The following is a 22,196-nucleotide window of genomic DNA, read 5'->3' as shown; positions in this document are numbered from 1 at the left end:
CTCTGCCTACCAAGTGCAAGTGGGTTGTGCAGTCCACTAAAGCTCATATACTTTGCAGTTGGGCAGTATCCCTTTGACAGTCACCTGGGATCTATTTCCTTTTCATTTTCTGCAAGTTCAAATGTGCTTGGTTACCCAAAGGAAACAAACAGCTGAAGCGTCAGCTTTGGCATTAAAGCTGGCATTGAAACCTGCCTTCCCAATTTATTAGTTGCAAGATGTGGAGTAAGTCATTTCACTTCTCCAAGCCTCAGTTTCCTCATCTGTAAAAGGGAAACAGTGAGATTCCCTGCATCGCAAGGTTGTTATTGAGCCTGCATGAGAACCTACATGTAGTGCTCTGCACTGTGCTATAAGCTCTTTGTACGTTCTCAATTAATCTTTTCAACAACTTTTTTTTTTTAGTTTATTTATTTTGAGAGAGAGAGAGAGAGCGCTCACGAGCAGGGGAGGGGCAGAGAGAGAGAGTAAAGACAGAGAGTTCCAAGCAAGCTCCGCACTGTTAGCACAGAGCCAGACTCGGGACTCGAACTCATGAACAGGGAGATCATGACCTGAGATGAAACCAAGAGTCAGATGCCTAACTGACTGAGCCATCCAGTCACCCCAATCTTTTCAATAACTCTTTTTTATTATTTTTTTATTTATTTTATTTTATTTTTTTTTTTTAAATTTTTTTTAACGTTTATTTATTTTTGAGACAGAGAGAGACAGAGCATGAACCGGGGAGGGTCAGAGAGAGGGAGACACAGAATCTGAAACAGGCTCCAGGCTCTGAGCTGTCAGCACAGAGCCCGATGCGGGGCTCGAACTCACGGACCGCGAGATCATGACCTGAGCCGAAGTCGGACGCTTAACCGACCGAGCCACCCAGGCACCCCTCAATAACTCTTTTTTAAAAAAAATTTTTTTAGTGTTTTATTATTATTATTATTATTTTTTAACGTTTATTTTTGAGAGACAGAGAGAGACAGAGCACAAGTTGGCGGAGGGGCAGAGAGAGAAGGAGATACAGAATCCAAAGCAGGCTCCAGGCTCTGAGCCATCAGCACAGACCCCGACACGGGGCTCGAACCCACAAACCATGAGATCAGGACCTGAGCCAAAGTTGGACGCTTAACTGACTGAGCCACCCAGGCGCCCCATTATTATTTATTTTTAAGAGAGTGATAGGCAGAGTGTGAGTGGGGGAGGGGCAGAGAGAGAGGGAGACACAAAATCCGAAACAGAGTCCAGGCTCTGAGCTGGCATCACAGAGCCATCACGGGGCTCAAACCCACGAACTGCTAGATCATGACCTGAGCCAAAGTCTGACGCTCAACTGACTGAGCCACCCAGGTGCCCCCTTTTCAACAACTCTTAAGAGCCTGGTATTTATATCCCTGTTTCACAGTTGAGGAAATAGAGGATAAGTGATATGCCCAAGATCACTAACATACTTAAAATTATCAAGAGTTGGGATTCAAACCCAGATTTCCACTATGCCATATTCCTCAAGGTAGACATTTAAAAAAAAACTTTTATTTATTTTTGAGAGAGAGAGAGAGAGAGAGCAGGGGAGGGGCAGAGAGAGCAGGAGACAGAGGATTCAAAGCAGGCTCTGTGCTGACAGCAGAGAGCCCAATGCAGGGCTAGAACCCTGAACGATGAGATCATGATCTGAGCCAAAGTTGGACACTTAACTGACTGAGCCACCCAGGCGCCCTGGTAGACCTTTTTTTTAAAATTTTTTTTTTAACGTTTATTTATTTTTGAGACAGAGAGAGACAGAGTATGAACAGGGGAGGAGCAGAGAGAGAGGGAGACACAGAATCTGAAACAGGCTCCAGGCTCTGAGCTGTCAGCACAGAGCCCGACACGGGGCTTGAACTCACGGACCGTGAGATCATGACCTGAGCCGAAGTCGGACGCCCAACCAACCAAGCCACCCAGCCTCCCCTAGACATTTTTAATAGAGTTATCTACAGCTGTAGTCTGAGGGTTCCCAAACTTTTTTATGTTGCAGTCCAACTTTTTATTTCTCTGAAGCCTGTTTGCACTTAAGCCATAAGGGCAGGAGAGAGTACCTTGCTGCCCACTTGAGATGCTGTTCATCCCAGGAATTCCTATAAATGTTCAGAGGGGAGAAAATACCCATAGTTCTTTAGATCGCTGTTTACAAAGCTATTATTTATTGAGTACTTACCATTTACATGGCGACATATTACAGTGAGAGGCAGCACAGCATGATGGTTGAGTGTGGGCTCTAGAGCCAGATTGTCTGGGTTTAAGACCCATCTCCACAATTTCCCAGCTGTTTGGCCTTGGGCAGATGATAAATCTGTGTCATCTGTGTCCATGTCCGTAAGATACGGGCTGAGAATGACAGCCTTGATCTTACAGTGTTGTTGTGAACATCTCATGAGTTAATGCTTGTAAAGCACTTGGAACACTGCCCAGCACACCGACCTACTGTGATTATTTCCTATATACAACAACCTTTAAAGCAGGTGTCATTGTCTCTATTTTACAAATAAGAAAACTGAGCCCAGAAAGACCATACACAGCCAGAATGTGGCAAAGGCAGGATTCACACCCAGGCCTGTCTGACTCCAAAGCCCTAGAGCAGGGGCTATAAATTCCCCTTCCATCACCTTTTCCCTGGCCCCTTATACATATTCACTACCCAGACCCCACTATAGCATTAATTTTTTCCTGCCTGGTCTCCCTTGCTCTAGAGATCAGAGGCTGTATTAGAAGGATGTGATCAGCCCTTATCAATAGGTCTTTCTATTTTTGGTAGTTTAGATAGCATTTATTGAGTGGCTACTGTATTGCCAGGCAATTGTGGTAAACGCTTTACATGCCTTTTCTCACATACTTGGAGAACCTTTAAAGGAAGTTTTACTATCCTCATTTTACAGAAACTTAGGCTCACAAAGATTCCACAGAAAAATTCATCCACTTTTTGTGGTCATCTCCATTTACTTCCTTTACAGCTGGACATCCTCGTTTTGCCAGGCCATGTAATTGGAAAAAACCTTAATGAGACCGAGAACAACCTCACCATACCCTTCTTAAAAGTCCAGAAATCCCACCACGTTTTAGTTATTTCATAGAGGGCCAACCACTGTCTGCCACAAAACTCCAGGGCGCATGATTCCCATTATATTTGAAGAGAATGGGGTCCCCTAGACTTGTGCGATGCCGCTGGGCCAGCTAGTGCGCCCCCTTGTGAGGGCATGAGAAATCTTGCATGTTTTTCCATTTTCCACCACAAGAGGGAAACACACAACCATGAATGAATTTGAACATAAAGCAGTTCTTTAGATTGACTTTTTAAATTGATTAATTTTTAATTTTTTTTTAAACCAAGGGGTTTTCATAAATAGTTTCTGGTAATATCCAGAATATGGAAAGATACTCTTTTAGCTCCAAATGAATACTCTTAAGGGAGTTAAATGAAAATTTTCTTGAGGGTGTTCCAAAAAGGAAATAAAAGATACATATAAAAATTTTATATGAGCCATGGTCATATAAACCAGGTCATATGAACCAGGTCATATGAACCAGGTCAAAATGGTTGAATACTGGTAATTTCTAATAAAACAGGAGCCCTCTTTACAGTGCAGTATATAGTAAGTAATATGTAGGAAGCCCTGTGCAACTTCAAAGGTTGTTTTTAGGTTTAATCATATGAATTAAGGATGGCATTTGTGGAGGTAGGGAATGCCTTTCTTATATTCTCTTTCTCCTTCAGGAGCTCATAAATCCCTCTTGAGCTCCCAGATTAGCACTTATGACTCCATTTTTTAATTTTAATTTTTTAATTTTTAATTTTTAAAAATGTTTATTTTGAGAGAGAGAGAGAGACAGAGAGAGGGGGGGCATGAGTGGGGGAGGGGCAGAGAGAGAAGGGGACAGAGGATCTGAAATGGCCACACGGATAACAGTGAGGCCAATGTGAGGCTCAAGCTCATGAATGGTGAGATCATGACCTGAGCCGAAGTTGGATGCTCAACCGACCAAGCCACGCAGGTGCCCCATCTTACTCCCTTTTTTTAAAAAAAACAATCTGTTGATTTATCTATCTCTCTCTTTAGACCAAAAGTTTCTTAATGACTGGAGTCTGTCCTCCCGTGGTGCACAATGTTTGATAAAATGAATGGAGCAAGTCAGTTTTATAGTAGATATTGGATACGTGGGTGAATAAACAGATGGATGACAGATGCTAAAAGATGCGTACGCTCTGATGCAGTGGTTTTGTTCGTTTTTGATGTCAAAATATGCTTCAGGAGTCTTTTTGAACCTGAGATTCTGTACAGCTTTGAGCCGCATGGCCCTTGGAATTCTTCAGACCTTGTACCTTCTTTATAGTTTAATGTAACTTCTCCATTTCTTTAAAGGACATTTCCTAACTCTGTTAAAACACTATACCCATTGATAGGTATGGAACACTGCTACATAGTTTCAGATGGGTTTGGGGCAGTAAAAAAAGCTAACCCTTATGTAGGGCTTACTACAGCCATGCTAAGTTCTTTACATTTATTAAGTCATTGTATCTTTATGCAAAAACCCTGCAGTGTATACTAGTTTTTCTTTATTTTTTAAACTCTCTTTAAAGGATGAATTGTTTAAATTTTTTTTAATGTTTATTTATTTTTGAGAGAGAAACAGCGTGAGAGAGAGAGGGGCAGAGAGAGAGGGAAACACAGAATCTGAAGCAGGCTCCAAGCTCTGAGCTGTCAGCACAGAGCCCTATGCAGGGCTTGAACTCATAGATTGCAAGATCATGACCCAAACTGAAGTTGGATGCTTAATTGACTGAGCCACCCAAGTGCCCCAAGGATACATTGTTTAAATTGATATATAATTCCCAGGTTTTGGCACACACACACACACACACACACACACACACACACACAAATTGATGTATAGTTGACCTGTAATATCATATTGCTTGTAGGTGTACAAGGTAATGATTTGATATTTGTATATATTGCAAAATGATCACAGTAAGTCTAAGTAAGTACTATTTACAGTCCCTATTTTAAATATGAGAAGGTGGGGCACCAAGAACTTAGGTATTTTGCCCAACGTTCACCCAAATAGTAAATGATATTCTGTCTCCTTACTGTTGACTGAGGTTGCTCAAAGGGAGAAAGAGAGGGGGGCACCTGGGTGGCTCAGTCAGTTAAGCATCCGACTTCGGCTCAGGTCATGATCTCACGGTTCGTGGGTTTGAGCCCCGCCTCGGGCTCTCTGCTAACAGCTCAGAGCCTGGAGCCTGCTTCAGATTCTGTGGCTCCCTCTCTCTCTTCCCTTCCCCTGCTTGCACTGTGTCTCTCTCTTTCAAAAATACACTTGATCTTAGCCAAAAGGCCGAGAAGCGATTCTCTCTTTCAAAAATAAATAAACATGAAAATTTTTTTTAAAAAATGAAAGGGAGAAGGAGAAGGACTTTGCTCTCCTCCTCTTCTTGCCTGGATGGGCCAGCCGGTGGAGCCTGCTTCAGAGCTGCCAGATGGGAGCCAGGCACCACTGAGGCCCACTCAACAGAGTGAAGAGCGGCAGGTAGTAGCACGTGTTAGGAAGCGAGGCCGACTGCAGTGAGTTGCCAAGAGGATGGCTCCCTAAGGTTAGAGAGGGGCCTCCTAAAAGCTGGGGGTGGAGTGGACAGTTGGGTGTCACAGGAGCCTGAGGCAGGAGGAAGCCCTGCAGCCACTCTCTGCCTACCCTCTCTGTTTATCTCGGCACATCTGCTTTGTTTTTTTCTCCTCTGCTGACTCGGTTGTCAGTGTGAGGTGGTGGGTTTGTGTGTGTGTGTGTGCATGTGATCTTAGTTATAAACTCATTTGCTCAAACTCCTATGAACATTTCAAATTTGTAAATCAAATGCATTTATTGACTTTTAACGTTCTTTGTCACGGGGCACCTGGGTGGCTCAGTCGGTTAGGTGCCTGACTCTTGATTTCACCTCAAGTCATGGTCTCGTGAACCGTGAGATTGAGCGCCGTGCCGTGTCTGTCTGACAGCTCAGAACCTGCTTGGGATTCTCTCTCTCCCTCTCTCTCTGCCCGTCCCCCGCCTGTGCTTTCTCTCTTTCAAAATAAATAAACTTTAAAAAATAAAATAAATTAAAATTCCTTATTTAACGAGCAAAGCTTGGAAGTATTCAAATGGAAGTCTTGTACAGGAAGCCAGCTGAGGAACAGCAGGATCCTCAGAGCCACCACAGCTGAGGAAGGAATCCTTTTTTGCGACCTTGGCTAATCTTCCAGTCTCTCCTCTAAGCTATTTGATGTGCCACTGGCAGCCAGCCAACTTTCCAGAAACATATCAGTTTAGATTCCTTTCGCTTAAAAATTTCCATAGCTTCCGGCAGCTACAAAGTAAACTTTAGTGTGGTTCATGAGACTTTGTAATCTTGCCCCAACTATTTCTGCAGTCTCACCCCATTCCTGCAACCTCTCAAGAGCCATAGGGCTGTGCGTGCACCTCTGGGACAGGGCCATGGCTCCCACACTGTGATGGCTTCTCCCTGACATGAACTTGTTAAGAACAAAGGCCCATGCACTTTTTTTCTCTCCTCCTCCACCTCCCAAATATGAAAAAAAAAGTTCATATCTTTACATCGTTTTCTAGTTCACAAAGACTTTCATAGACATTTGGTGGGGTCGTTATCACAAAAACCTTGCGAGGCAGGTATTATTATCCCATTTTAGAGATGGGGAGGTTGAGGATGGGAAGGGTGAAGGGGTTAACAGTCACTGATAATCTACTAGATGCCAGACACAGCACAAAGTGTTTTCACATATGTAACCTGATTCAGTTCTCAGGACAACCTTGAAAGCTGTCCCCATTTTACAGGCTCAGTTCAGTTAAGGCACTTGCTCAAGATTGAATTTCTCCTGCAGTTTAAAGTCAAAGATTTGAGCCCTGGTTGTATCTGGCTCCTAAACCTGTGGTCTTTGCATCGTCCTGCACTGCCTTGCCTGGGGCCGGCATTTACTACATGCTTTCTTACTGTTGGTGGGAGAAATGAATGAGTGTTTCCCATCACTTGGGTCACACACCCCAACCACTCAGGCAGGCACCTGCAGCTGTCCCAAGTGCAGGGCTTCAGGCTGGGGGTGTGATGATCCCTGCTGCTTTTAGCCCAATTAGTAGCATTCTTTCTCGTGCTTACACCTAGAGACAGCCTCCGCTACTGTGGACAGCCCATCCCCCACGTCCACTACTGTGGCATCAGCTAAAGAAGAGCTCTTGGTGTGAAGAGGTGAACCTGTTCAGGGGCTGGGTCCAGCCCTAGCAGGAAGCCTGGGACATAGTAGTTAGCTACCCAATAAGTACTTAACTGACGGAAAGAAAGAGAGATCGAAGAAAGGATTGGCAAGTCAGTCTACAGTCTCTGTTGTGTTCTGCTAGGAAGGTGCCTGCAGATGAGAATGGGGGCTGGAGTCTTTGTGAGCCTGGGAGCGAAGGGGTTCATAACTCTGCCGTCGTGAAATTGATTGGACCCAAGACCAGTACGAAAGTTCCTTGTCTGAAGGGAGTAATCCTTAAGTCCCCCATATGGTTTAAATGTAATTTGTGTCATTGTGAAGGGAGTACTGGCGATGCAGGCGAATTCATTAGGCCAAATTGGGTTCGCTATGCTCGACAGTAACGTTTCCGAAGATGAAGTTCAACCTTTGCTGGAGAGCTAAAACAAATGAGTTTCTTAATAGCTGCCCCACTTAGTCTGAGCGTCGTAGGAAGCTTCACGTTCTTAATGCCCCTTCTTTTTTTACCACACTTCACAGTCCATCTAGCATTGCTGCCTCTGGTAATATTTTTATATGGGATTGAGTTCTACAGTGTCCATAAAATTACGGCTCTGGCCCATTTTTAGAATAGAAGCTTTTCTAGGGCAAGGGCTACGTCTTTTTGCTTTAGTTTTGCATATTGACCAACACTGTGCCAGGCATATGTAGTTGCTGACAACATTATTCTCTGTTCTGGGATATAGAACTCTTTCCTCTGGGGGCTTAGCTTCAGCGTACACTTAAATTGCTGGGTATTCAATGACGTGTGCAAGAGCCGTGAGAGAGGGAATCTTCCCCGGTCCATGCCTCGCTGGAAGGCTGGCTCATACACAGGAAGGTAAAAAGGTCCATGTGCCCACATAGATATTTCCATGCAAGAGGGATATAGTGGGTTCACCTAGTGACCGGATTCCACAGGTTCAGCATATATGATCCCCTGGTGCTCAGTCACTTCTGTTTCCTCTGGTGTTAAATATATATTTTTTTAAACATGAAGATGATCTACAGGGGAGGTAGATTTAAAAATCCCGAAATGACATCAACCCTAAGGTGGCGTATCTAGTATGTGGAAGGTTCAGACTGGAAGAACTCCAGCATTACTGGTTTGCAATATTTCTTTCTTTCTTTTTTTTTTATTTTTATTTTTTTTAACGTTTATTTATTTTTGAGACAGAGAGAGACAGAGCATGAACGGGGGAGGGTCAGAGAGAGGGAGACACAGAATCCGAAACAGGCTCCAGGCTCTGAACTGTCAGCACAGAGCCCGACGCGGGGCTCGAACTCACGGACCACGAGATCATGACCTGAGCCGAAGTCGGCCGCCTAACTGACTGAGCCACCCAGGCACCCCACAATGTTTCTTTCTAAACTACCTTGTAAAAGTTTTTTACTTTTAAGAATCAGAATAGTGACATTTGGAATACTTTCTGTATCAGTTAGTTTTTAGATGGTTAGCAACCAGTGCTAGGTTCAAGAGCAGGTTTGATTCTGGAAAAGTGCGGCTTTTATGACACTTTACAGTGTAACAAAAACATTTTTAGAAACACGTTGTGGTTCCTATGGGAAAACACCTCACTGGTAAGCTGAGGTGTTCTAGCATGTGACGTGGCCGTAGTCTTCAAGAAAAAAAAAAAAAAAAAGTGATTCCTATCCTTTGAAGCAAGATCTGTTGGATCTCATGCTGTGAACAAACCCACTTTTATGCTTGTAATTTTTTCATTGAACATCTATTTTGAATTTGCATAATTATGCCTTGATTCTTCATAACTTCTCATTTTATGAAATTGATTTGCATGAACCAGAAACTAAATAAAATCAATGCATGGGGAAAAAAAACCCAGAAGAGTGATACTTTCTTGGTTCCAGCTTCAGAAAGAGCTGCACTGAGAGAGTGGCAGACCACCAGCAGAGAACATGCTGGAATATATGGGCAGAGAAGCTTCAGCTGGGGATGTCGGAGCACCCTTGTGACCAAATGCCCCTAAGTCTACCCTGGGATTTCTTGTTAAGAAAACTACCAATTATGTGGTTGGTTGCTCTATTATTCCCAATGAAAAGATTATTGGGTTGCTATTTCATAAATCTTGATTTGTTATTAAATATGTCAAGACACATATGCTGGTATAGTTTGCAAACCTACCTAAAACCAGAAAACTTAGCACCAAACTTTAAAAAAAAAATGAATTAAGCATGCATTTATTTTAAGTTGAAATACAGTAGGTATGTAAACTACTGTTCATACAGCAAGCTTGCCTCATAAATTAATTTCTAGAGAATTTTATTTTTAAAAACTAAGACCCCAAAATAAACTGTAACAAGTGTCTGTTGGCTGACTGGTCTTCAACTAAATAGACATGGTCTTGTGAATTTTTTAATGTTATGTCTCGAGGTCTTCCCTGCACGTGGGCCAGTCCCATTTGTCACGTGAAGGAGACCAGGCTTCCTTGCCAGTGGGCTCCAGCTCCTGGGCCTGTTCATTCTGCTGGCCCTGCACAGAGCAGCCCCTGAACCACAGGGACGTTCTTGCCTTAGGACAGTCTGCTGCTCCCAGTCTTGTTGGCTTTTGGACCTGGCTTGACAAATTAGCAGAAAAATACTCAGATTTTTTTTTAATGTTTATTTTTATTTATTTTTTTGAGAGGCAGAGAGACAGAGTGTGAGTGGGGGAGGGACAGAGAGAGAGGGAGACACAGAATCGGAAGCAGTCTCCAGGCTCTGAGCTGTCAGCACAGAGCCCGACGTGGGGCTCGAACTCATGAACTGTGAGATCATGACCTGAGCCGAAGTCAGATGCCCAACTAACTGAGCCACCCAGGTACCCCACGGATTTTGTTTATCAAGGGGTTATTCATGTTTCACTTGAAAACCTGGACTGTAATGCATGTCAGACTCTCCAAACGTGGTGTAACTGGTGCTGGTTGACTTTTCAAACATCCTTAGCAAGTTCACCAAAACCTTGACAGTGGAGCTCCTTAATTGTCAGCCTCTGCTGAACCAGGTAAAGAACGTGTATGCATTTAAGTAGATTATTAATAAAATCTTAAGGATCAGATGGGGGTTGGATAATAACTTTATTCAGATAGAATGTTTTCAAACATCTTAGGTTCTTCAAATGCGAAGAAAGGACTTAACCTGCTTCACTAAAAATGTGTTCTTAAAAGCCACGTCTGCGTAAAACTGAGAAAATGAGGACACAAAATGTAATCTTATGTTCATATTATTTTTCCAGATAATAACCTGATCAAACCTCGTGCACTCAGAAAAGTATACGTTTTTTCCCCCTCCCTGTTTTGCCCACATTTTCAAGGATTTGGTGCATCTCCATCCCCACATTTCCATAAGGTCAAAGGAATGACCAAGCTGTTGACCATTCAGGGCATATTTGTAGGTATCTTTTTTTCTTGATAGAAGAGCTGAATACTGTTTTGTTAAATCCTTGGTGGGCAATGAATAAATCTGTTTTTCTTCCAATTGGAATTGCATGCAAGACGTAAAAAATTGCTTGGGTATCAAAATGATGTGATGTAAGGAAACCAGAGGTAACCGAGATCCCTCACTTCCATTTTAAGATTGACCTTTAACTTGCTACATGGCATCGAACAACTGTAGCAGCAGATGGCCTTCTCGGTGGTGAGTGCCCAGAGAGACTCTGCTTCAAGGGCTGTAAGGAGCCACACCAGGGTGTCCTGTTCAACAACGAGCCTGCTTCTTGGGACTGGACTTGCTCCATTGCTGCCTGGGCTCTGAGAGTGGAGTCTGGCAGCCATCTGGTGTTTGTGACTGACGTCTGCCACAAGCAGTATCCTTTGGAGCTACCTAATGGGGAAATGAAGCAAAAATAATTGAAGGGTATTTGACGTGGTTATGTGGGCAGAAGTGTCCTCACCAAAACAGCTTGGAAGTTGTGCTTTGTGTGTGGGTGTGGGTGGGTGTGTGGCCCTTAACTTTTCTCAAGGGGTGACGACAGCAAGGAATTAACCCAGCTTCCTCATCCAGGCACGACCTGTATTTACTTACTCAGATGACACTGTTGCAGCTTCAGGTTCAGACAGACTATTTTGAGGACCCCTGACTGCTTTCTGGACACCCTCTTTGAGCCAAGTGGTGAAAATGAAAGATGAGTGATTTTGATGAATGGATTTCTGGAAAATACAGAAAAATGGAAGAAGGTCCTCTCCCTCTGTTGACTTTTGCTACTGCTCCCTACTATGACCAGAAACCAGGAACTAGTGGATTACGGAAGAAAACCTATTGTTTTGAGGCGAAGCCATGTTATCTGGAGAATTTCATCCAGAGTCTATTTTTTTCCATAGACCTTAAAGATCGCCAGGGATCCTCACTGGTAGTTGGTGGAGATGGGAGGTATTTTAATAAATCGGCGATAGAAACAATAGTGCAGATGGCGGCCGCTAATGGGGTTGGTATATGATAAGTATTGTTATGTTTCTGGCTCTCCACATATGTTTCTTTCTTCATTTTGCAGAAATATACAAGAGTACACAGATTTGTATGTTATATACACTTCAGTTCTACTAACATCCAGTTAGTGTTTCATTGTGACTTCAGAGAATGTGTTTCGTAATATTACTCCTGAAATTACATTAGTCACATTGGGATATGGGAATGTAAGTTCGGCTCTTTGTTGTACTCTGTGCCTCTTGCTTGGAAAAATACCTGTTGCCTTTTAGACATTTAAAGCACACCCCCAGCCTTAAGCTGTCTTATCTACATTCTAACTAGTCCCGAGGGGTACCCTATCCTATGTAAGAAAGCTCCACTGAGTAGTAGAGAGAGGAGGATTTTGTTTTCTTTCAATGGCTTCCTTGTTGAAGTTCAGTCACTTGTCAAACAGGAAAACAAAAGCCAGGGCATGCTGTTGTTTGTGGATCCTGGTAGTCATGCAGAAATGCCAGGAGGGGATTGGAAAATGTTAGGTGTAAGCCTACCAAGAGGACCTGTTACAGGGGAACCTGCTTATAATGACCTTGGACACAAAGAAGCCCTGTGTGCAGTGAATTTGTGCAGCAGGGTAGAGTTAATAACTCCTGTAAGACTATAATATAAGGAGGCTCTGCTAACAGCTCTGCATTGTGAAAAACTGCCTTGCCTGAATTAACCAAATCAGAAGGAATCTTGTGCCAGAAAGCATTGATCTTGATAATCTAACAATTTGCACAGTCCCACTGATTTGCTGTAAGGTGGGCATCAGGACATTGCTGTTTTTGCTCTGCAGATTCCTCTGTGGGACCAAAAATATATTTTTAGTGTTTTAGGTTATACTTAGCAATAATTTGGAGCACACAGCCCCTCAGAACTCATAAATTTTAAAAATCTGTTGTATTTCCTTTCTGGGAGTGATTCTGGTTCTGAGAACATAAAAATTTAGCATGGCAACCAAATATGTTAGGCATTCATCGTCAGTCTATTTCAATAATACGCCGAGCAGGTATGATTGCAAAACCCAAATTAAAAACAAAAACACACCACCAAATGAAATTTAAAAATGATTGTAGTTATAATGCAAAGTTTCCTTCATACCCACTTTCAGAATCTGAATGCCTCTCATGTAAAAATTGCTGACAAAGCACTCAAATATGAAATTATTATGAAGCATACACATTTTTAAGATAAAATGTGACATGCTATAAATTTCACCTTTGAGGAGAGCTGCGGAGGGAATGGTATTAAGATGCTTTTAATCTTTAGAGAAAGAATGAAAGGAACATTATTTCTCCGCATATATCTAGATTGTTGAGTGGATCTGGTACACTGTCCCCTTTGCTGTGATATATTCGGCTTCATTTCATTTTTGTGTGGAGCTGAAGGATGTGGAAGAGGTGGTAGGAATGTGTAATTCAGGCAGACCCTATAGACTTGCTCAGATTTACGATCTGAAGGTTTGCTAAATAATGCATTTAAGTGATAATAATTGACTAAATATGGCAACTGCCTATTTGTTAGAGCTGTGGCAGCCCAAGCAATATTTTCAAATCTTCTCAAGGGCATTCTTTATTTAAAATAGTATTGCATTTAAAGCACTCATGCAACTGAACTGGATTACTTAAAACATGAGTGGACCAGTAAAGCACTTTGATCTGATAAAACCTATCAAATCCTAGATAGTTCGATTTCTTCTTTTTCTAACATATCCTCATTTCTGACTATTTTAATGTCCCTTTGATTGTGGACAGAGCGTTAGGGGGAAAATGTAAAGGAAAGATAATGTATTGCCACAGATTTTGGTAGGAGTCAGTGTGCCTTCCTCACCTCTGTCGATACCCACTCCCCTCTTGGGGTGATTCTTGGAAGACTTTTCAGCCTTGTGAGCTAAAATGGAAATCATATCATTTTTTTTCTCTTTATTACACTTTCATTTTGTGCATTTATGGATTGTAAAATATAATTCGCCTTTGTTAGAAGTTTCCTTTTGTTTTTATTTACATAGAGCTGTCTGCATTTACAAGAGAGTTTTTTTTTTTTTCATGATGCTTCTGGGAGCTAAGAAGTATAGGAAATTTTAATGTATAAAATAAGACATTGGTGGGGCCCCATTTACAATACTGATATCTCATTTGGCTTCCAGAGCTTTAAACTTAGAGATATGTTTAGAAATAAGAATATGTGTATATGACTAGCAGGGCAAAGAAAATGGAACTTGTTTTTGTTTTTGTTTTTGTTTTGTGAAACATAGGAAAACACCAGGCCCTATTTTAATTGCAAGGAAAATTAAGTTTGCTCCTGTTATGTTTGACTATCAAATGCTGGGCAAACAGCGAGGTATCCAGCCTGGCAGTGTGAGTTCTGTTATTCAGGGAGAGAGTAGCAAGAAGGGGAAGGAAGGGCAGGAAAAGCTGTTTGATGGGGGACTTTCAGTATCGGGTAGACGGAGTGATCTCTAAGTTGGTAGACACTGGGAGCCAGGGAAGATTTTTTCTGTTTTTAAAATTTTTTATTTTTTTGGTAAAGTATACATAACACAGAATTTAGTGTATCAACCATTTTTAAGTGCACACTTCAGTGGTATTAATTACACTCACAATATTCTGCAACCGTCACGATTATCCTTTTCCAGAACTTTTTTCTCATCCCATCTGAAACACTATACCCACTAAACAATAACTTCCCATTTCCCCTCCCTCAGCCCCTGGCAACCTCTGTTCTACTTTCTGCCTATGAGTTTGCCTCGTCTAAGTACCTCATGTAAATCGAATCATCCAATACTTGTCTTTATGTGTCTGGCCTATTTTACTTAGTATATAGTGTTTTCAAGGTTCATCCATATTGTGGCATGTATCAGAATTTCATTCCTTTTTCAGGCTGAATAATATTCCATTATATGTATATACCATATTTTGTATATGTATATACCATCATTTGTTGATGGGCCTTTGGCTATTGTGATTAATTCTGCAATGAACATGGGTGTGCAAGTTGTCTGTTTCAGTCCTTGCTTTCTTTTGTGTCAATAGCTAGAATTGGAATTTCTGGATTGTATTGTACAGGGAAGGTTTTTGAGTAGAGGCAGGACATAGTAAGAACTATGGTTTAAAACAGATGAACTAGGTGGTCCTGAGTTGGAAGGATGGATTCAGCCAGAGCAGAGTAAGGGAGGTACAGGTGGGAGAGAGAAAGGGGGGATTGAGTCAGGAGCTGTTGCAATGCTCTAGACATTGTTAAAGGAAGGTGGGTAATATCTCCTCAGTATCAGGTTGAGGATTAATATTCCTGAGGGTGATTCACAGGAGAGGGTCTTCTCTGGAAGGAGAGACTTTGACCAGCTGTACCTCTTCTTGGGCTCAAGAGAAAGAAGGTACTGCAGACCTCCTTTCTGTCTCTTGACTTTCCTACTCTTACCCCTGGTATTATCCCCTCAGTCTTGGACCATTACTGACCGCAGATCTTACCATACAGAATGGTAGAATAAGGGGTGACCTGGGTGGTACAGCTTAAGATTCATTTATCAGTCTCCCTTTCCACACAAAATACATATAAACCCCTAGTAAAAGTCAGTATGCTTGATGCGCAAGTACAATTTCCAGATAACTCCACCAGCCACTCTGACTAATTAAATTGCCTTTCTTAATTAAGGCCCTCCTGTTAAAATTACACAACTACTCAACCATAAACTCTCACTTTATCAGAACCACACCTGGAAAGTGCTACAAGGGTGACTTGTTACTCTTCTCTCTGTATGGAGGCAGGTGCTTCTCCCAGCTATGGCCACTAATTTGCCATGTGACCTTGTCCTGTCGTCTATACCAGTGCCTCCCGTACCACCTTTCCATAAGCACTTGTTATGATTGCTTTTGGATGGATGGAAGAATCGACAAATGGGCAGCATCATAACTCTGGACCTCAGCTTCTTCATCTACACAACAGTACTAGGGAACAGATATGGGAATTAATTGAAAATGCCATGGGTTTTTAGAAAGCATTCTGCGCCCAGTGATAATCATTAATATTGATTTCACACCATCTGCTGGTCCCTCTAGTCTATGGAGGAGACTAGTTATAGCACCTACCCCACTTCCTGAGGGAGGCAGGGCATAACAAATGTATTAGTGTAACAAAAACTGTTCTGAGATGGACAAATGAGAGCCAGGCTACTTCCTGGGAGGTGGTTGACAGGGGAAGGGTTGGTGATAAGGCAGTCAAGTTTTCAGTAACTTATAGTGTGGCAAAGGTAACAGTCCCAGACAAACTTTACCAGGGATTCCAGGTATCATCAGACACATCTTCCACCATAAGTCATTTCTTCAAGCATGTTTATTTAGGTGGGGCCAAAAGAAATAACAAATGGAAAATTCAAAAACATTCCTGTCTCTTCTCTCAGAAGGGAGAATGGAAGGAGGGCACAGACTCCTCATTTTATAAATCTATTTATGTAGTGGCTGCATTTTCTCCAAGTATGTTCAAGGAACTGATAGAACTTCTTCCTTCTTTCCCAACGTGGGTCATGTTGAAACAAATATAAATTACATTTTAGTGAAGGAAGATTTAGGAGCCATGCTGATAGCATCTGTGAGAGATAAGGGAAGGCAAGTTAAGAATGCAGTGAAGTGCCACCTGTAGCCCTTCCCTGTGGGTGGTTCTGGCCGGTTTACTCAGTAATAACCCCCAGCACCTTCTGCCTTAGGGCCAGCAGGCAATCCACATACACCCTCACATAGGTAGGTGTATCCTGCTTTGGGGAGACCACCATATCAAAATCAAGTCTTGACAGGAAAGATAAATTTATGAGACGGATTTTGTAAAACTCTTCAATGTAAAGCTTGCCCTTTTTACTTAAATTTTTTTTTTTTTTTTTTTTTTTAGTTTACAAAAAGGGCTTCTCTTTGGGTAGGATTTCTTTAACTAGCTAAATTTATATCCTCCCCCAGTGTGGTTTGAAAGTATGATTGAACTGGATAAAAATGTGGGTTTTCTAACAATGTTTCAGGGAAAATTATGAACCTGGTCTGGAAAGACTGTGTTTCAAATACTCTGTGTTTTCTTGCCAGAGCCTTATAGCTCCCCCAGACCATATACTATTTTAAAACTATAAAGTCCCCAAAAACTATCTGAAGGGATGGCCTTGTTCAGCAATGCTGATTCTACTTCAATAATAATGTTATTCAACACTGGTATTCTACTTTGTAATAAAATAATAGTAATCCAAGCTGTGGATGTTCATTAAAGAACATCTTTTCTGGTTCACTTCTTTGTTCCTCTGCCTATTCTGTTGTTTCTGTGCAGTAGTTCTGGGTTTATTGGTGTTAAAGAGTGTGTCTGGATTTCTTCTCTTAGATTGGTCGCTTGGTTATTGGGCAGAATGGGATCCTCTCTACCCCTGCTGTATCCTGCATCATTAGAAAGATCAAAGCCATTGGTGGGATCATTCTGACAGCCAGCCACAACCCGGGAGGGCCCAATGGAGATTTTGGAATCAAATTTAATATTTCCAATGGAGGTGAGTTTGCTGTCATTTTGAAGGATAGTCCATTTATGTTCATTAGGATAAACCAATAACCAAGGCCTTGGAAGGCCAGCGTTCTGGTTCTGATCCTTAACAAGGGGGTTCTTTGTTTCATTTTGGTGAAAGTGGAATGCTTCTCATCCTGTCGTCCCTGAATATGAGAAACCATGCACAAATCATCATTAACATGGTATTTTTCTTTTAGACAATTTTGATACTTTGCTGTCTAAATGATGAAATGGCAAATGTGTGAGTGAAGAGGAGTTGACGAGCTCTGTGTTCTTTGTATTTTCACGTCAGTCCCACAAAATGACCCCATGGTTCGCTGTTTGATTTCCAGGTCCTGCTCCAGAAGCAATAACTGATAAAATCTTCCAAATCAGCAAGACAATTGAAGAATATGCAATTTGCCCTGACCTGAAAATAGACCTTGGAGTTCTGGGAAAGCAGCAGTTTGACCTGGAAAACAAGTTCAAACCATTCACAGGCATGTTGACTTTCCTTCCCTCTTGCCCCCCTTATTTCCACCTTGAGCAGTTGGACTTTCAAAGTTTTAATAAAGTAGATCTTCAGTTTTGGAAAGACTGGTCACTAAGCTTTGCATGCATTGTTTAGCAGGTCTGGAATGGGGTCTAGGAGCCTAGAGACCTAGGCTCTCTGGGCCCTACCAGGAATCAGCCGTGTGACTTTGGGTGCAGCATTTCCAACTTTCTAGGCCTTGCCTTCCATACCTATTAAATGAATAGCCTTGACTAGAAGACCTGTAAGATTACATTCATAGCTAACTTTTATTGAGCTTTTGTTACATGCCAAACTCTCAACAAGCATTATCCCACTTTATTCTTAGAGAGCCCTGTGAAGGCAGCACTATCTGTATTCAGTTTTTCCATATGAGGAAACAAAAGTTGAGAAGAGCTTACATCTCAGGCTCAAGGTCCTATAGTGAGTGAGTGGCAAACCAGATTCAGACTCAGGTGTGAAGGATTCCAAAGCCTGGGCTTTGATTCTTCATTTTTCCTGCCTTAATATTCAGTGAAATCAAAGTAAGCCATTCAGGGGGCTAAATTGAAACTCCCTGCATAGGCAGCAGGGGTAGAATGCCAAGGTATTAATAATTGTTGGAGTAAAGGTTTATAACATTGTTCATATCAACACAACAAGGGTGAGGTGGTTAGTAATGCAACTTACGTTTTGACTGTTCCAACGTGTACTCTCTCCTCTGGATTGCCATTTTATGGCAAACATTTCTTTGTTTGAACCTACCCATCGAGAGCTGGCAGTCGCGTCCTAACAAAGATAAAGCAGTGCCTTGGAACATCTTGAAGACATTCTTAGGGCTTGGAAAACACCAGTAGGAAATTTCTTAAACTCTTAATGTTTTGAAAATGTTCAGATGTGCCCTGACATCCAACGAGGGCAGCAAGACTAAGTTCTTATATTTGTCTTACTCCTTTAGCAGTGCGTGTGAAAAGTGGTTTGTTAAAAAAATTTTTTTCTGCTTTTTACCATTAATAAGTCTTATGGCAGTGGGCCTAGAAAAAGGAAAGAAAAGTGGGCCTTACATTTTCTGTTATTTATGACACCAAAATACACTTCTCATGGTGATGGGCAAAGAGTCAATGTGGCAGCATAGCTGAGCTTCTAGCCAGGCAAACCCCTGTCCGAATCTCTTGTGTGCCCCATCCCAGCTGTGTGGGCAAGTTACTCAGCCTTTCAGAGTTTAAGCTTTCTCATCTTTTTGTCTATAAAATAGAACTAATAACATTTACCTCTCAGGAAAATGGTTGGTACTGAGTAAGAGATCATGTGACAGCCCGGGCACATTGGAACACATTCCTCGATAATTGTCCTTTTAAAATAGCTATTGTGGGTTTACAGCAGTAGAATCATTTCAGAGGATACTATTTCTTCGTGTGTTTGGCTCCCCCATCTTTTAATGTTGCTTGTTCTCACAGTGGAAATTGTGGACTCTGTGGAAGCTTATGCTACAATGCTGAGAAACATCTTTGATTTCAACGCACTGAAGGAACTGCTTTCTGGTCCAAACCGACTAAAGATTCGTATAGATGCCATGCATGGAGGTAAGGAGCCAGTTTTCTTCCCTTCCCTTCTCTCAAAGATATGGAGCTGCTTTTTACCTTGCATATCGTGATGCTTTAACAAGCCTTTTCTCAAGACTGTTTCACGGTTTTTATTGATTTTCTTTAATGTTTATTTATTCTTGAGAGAGAGAGAGAGAGAGGCAGAGTGTGAGCAAGGGAGGGGCAGAGAGAGGGAGACACAGAATCCAAAGCAGGCTTCAGGCTGTGAGCTGTCAGCACAGGGCTTGACGCAGGGCTCGAACTCATGAACTGTGAGATCATGACCTGAACTGAAGTTGGACACAACCAACTGAGCCGCCCCTGTTTCATGGTTTTTAAATAGTGATTTTGCAACCATTTCAGAGCATTATTCACATAGATGAAAATCTAACTGTACACAGCAAAAATAGGAGAGACATTCCTCATGGTAAGGTAGTGCGAAGGTCAGAGTTTCCACATTAAGTATCAGGCCTTGAATAACATGCAACTGTTTTTGTGGACTCTTCCTTCCCCTCAGAAGATACCTTACATTCTTCCTGCACACCCCCATCTATTCCAAGGGGGAGGTATCATTTGCTAGATGAAGTAAACACGCTTGTGAGTCCCATACCACTCAGCTGCCCCCACATGTACCTTTTCTTAGAAGAGCAGAGCCTACAAGAGCAAGCTGAGGATTAAATTCCAGAACAACAGTTGGGTATCTCTCCCTCTTCTTCCTCTCTGGGTGCATGGCCAGGTCAGCAGAGATAGCAGCCATCATTGTGAATCAGAACCATGAAACTTTCTCACATGTTGGAATATGGGAATTCCAAGCACTTAGGTTGTTTATTTGTTTTGTAATAAATTTAGAATTTTAGAATCTTTGAGTGGGAAGGATTTTCCCTAGTGGGGAAAACTTTCTGTCTGTGATTGAACCCTCTCAATGATGTTGTTCAGGGCCTCCTGTTACCCTGTAAAACCACAGAAAACCTTCTTCTGTGGTAGTCAGTTGAGCATCCAACTCTTGATTCCTGCTCAGATCGCAAGATCAAGCCCGGCATTGGGCTCTGTGCTGGACATGGAGCCTGCCTAAGATTCTCTTTCCCTTTCCCCCCGCCCCTCCCCCACTCACTCTCCTTCCCCCTTTCTCTGTAAAACAAAAACAAAAAACCTTCTTTCAGTGGGCTGAAATCTTCTATCCCTGGAACTTTACTGTTGAGTCCTAGCTTGCCTCTGGAGTCTCACAGAATGGGTCTACTTCCTTATTTAGACAAAAGCTATTCTGTCTTTTCAAAGTATTCAACAAGTATGTATTGAGTACCTACTACATGTGTGCATAGTGGGGTGGTGGGCTGGGACTCAGCAGAAGACTTCCTTCAAAGAGCTTGCAATGCCTGGGGAGATGGGGTGGGTCAAAAACTACCGCCAGGCCAACAAAATGAGGGTTAGATAAAATTTCAAGTATTCTCTTTGGGGTGTGGAAGAAAGCATAACTTGACTAGCCGTATCAAGAAAGGTTTCCTGGAAGAAGTTGGCAACCAACTCTTTCATGAAAGAAGGATCTAGGGTAGTCATTTCCAGCTGAGGCAATGGCTGTAGCAAAGACATGAAGGCTTAAAAGATGTTATGTTAGAAAAATGGGGAGAATGGCTTAAGAATAGGCTTTATATGTTAACTAACTGAAGCTTGAATAAAAACTTGAAATAAAAAATAAATAAATAAAAAGAAAGGGCTTGTGGTGGTAGATGGGGTAGGAAAAGCTGGTCATGAAGTATACTTCATTCTCCTGGCCATTCAGGTATTCCTTTAACGCCTCAGTTTCTATATCCTTCACCTCCCTGGCTGCCTTGACCTTTTTCTGTGGTGTGTCCATAATATCCTTAACATGTGGCCCCAATCACTGGAGAAGCATATTCTCCACTGTTCTGACCTCTGTGGCTTCTATGGGTGTCAGTACCTTCCTTGGTGAAAACACATTCTTAGCTTATTAGAGATGAAGGTTCTTGGTAGTTGTATAAAATGTCACCATAAAAGTATGTGACCGTTTTTTTCCTGTGGTTGGTAGTTCTGTTTTTCTTTCTTCTTCGTTTTTTTTAATGTTTTATTTATTTTTGAGACAGAGAGAGATACAGCATGAGTGGGGGAGAGGCAGAGAGAGACACACACAGACACACACACACACAGAATCTGAAACAGGCTCCAGGCTTTGAGGTGTCAGCACAGAGCCCGATGCAGGGCTCGAACTCGGGAACAACGAGATCATGACCTAGGCTGAAATCGGACGCTTAACCAACTGAGCCACCCAGGCACCCCTCTTTTTGTTGTTGTTGTTGTTGTTGTTATTGTTTTGGTTTGTTTGTGTTTTTAACCAGTTTGTCCTATAGCTGGATACAGTTGAGAGATTAGGGCTCTGAATCCCAGCTCCCACTCCTACTAGATATGTAAGTTTGGGCAAATGGCTTCATCTGAGACCAGTTTTCTTATCTATAAAGTAGAGGTGATAATCATAATGCAAACATTTATAACCTACGTGCCAGGTACTGTTCTCAGGGCTTCATATTTATTAACTCATTGAATCCTCACATCAGCCCTGTTAGGTAGCTACTGTTATTATCCTCATTTTGCAGATAGAGTAGATGGAGACACACAGAGATTAAATAACTTTACCAAAGTTGTACAGTCAGTGATTAACTGAGCTGGGAGTTGAATCCACGCATTCTGATTCCAGAGTCCAAGCTCTTAAGCACTAAGCTCTACCACATTGTGAGCTTTTTTTTGTTTTTGGAAGAGTGAGAAAATGGTTGCAAAGGGTTATAGTAGGCCCTTCATAGAAGTTAACTCCCCTCCCTTGCCCCATTCTCCTTCATCAACTAGCCCCACCTTTTCCAACCGAAT

The 22,196-nt window shown here is 42.1% G+C and overlaps 1 protein-coding gene across 3 annotated transcripts in view; it reads left to right on the top strand.

Moving 5' to 3' along the window:
- The window catches only part of PGM1 (phosphoglucomutase 1), a 65,166-nt gene that overhangs the window by 17,662 nt on the left and 25,308 nt on the right, over window positions 1-22,196 (top strand). The window contains exons 1-4 of one of the 3 annotated variants that reach the window (XM_019449029.2): window positions 11,314-11,703; window positions 17,073-17,235; window positions 17,582-17,728; window positions 19,197-19,322. In XM_019449029.2, coding sequence (XP_019304574.1) covers window positions 11,404-11,703; window positions 17,073-17,235; window positions 17,582-17,728; window positions 19,197-19,322 — 736 coding nt within the window. In that variant the 5' untranslated portion in view covers window positions 11,314-11,403. Of the gene's footprint in view, window positions 1-11,313; window positions 11,704-17,072; window positions 17,236-17,581; window positions 17,729-19,196; window positions 19,323-22,196 lie in introns of those variants that run through there. The other 2 variants (XM_019449028.2, XM_019449030.2) reach the window with 2 other exon arrangements.

This window comes from Panthera pardus, unplaced genomic scaffold (assembly GCF_024362965.1).
Source record: "Panthera pardus isolate Hobbes unplaced genomic scaffold, ASM2436296v1 HiC_scaffold_11, whole genome shotgun sequence".
Lineage (NCBI taxonomy): Eukaryota > Metazoa > Chordata > Mammalia > Carnivora > Felidae > Panthera > Panthera pardus.
Note: the sequence above shows the minus strand (reverse complement) of the source record. Positions and strands in the feature narration are given on the sequence as shown.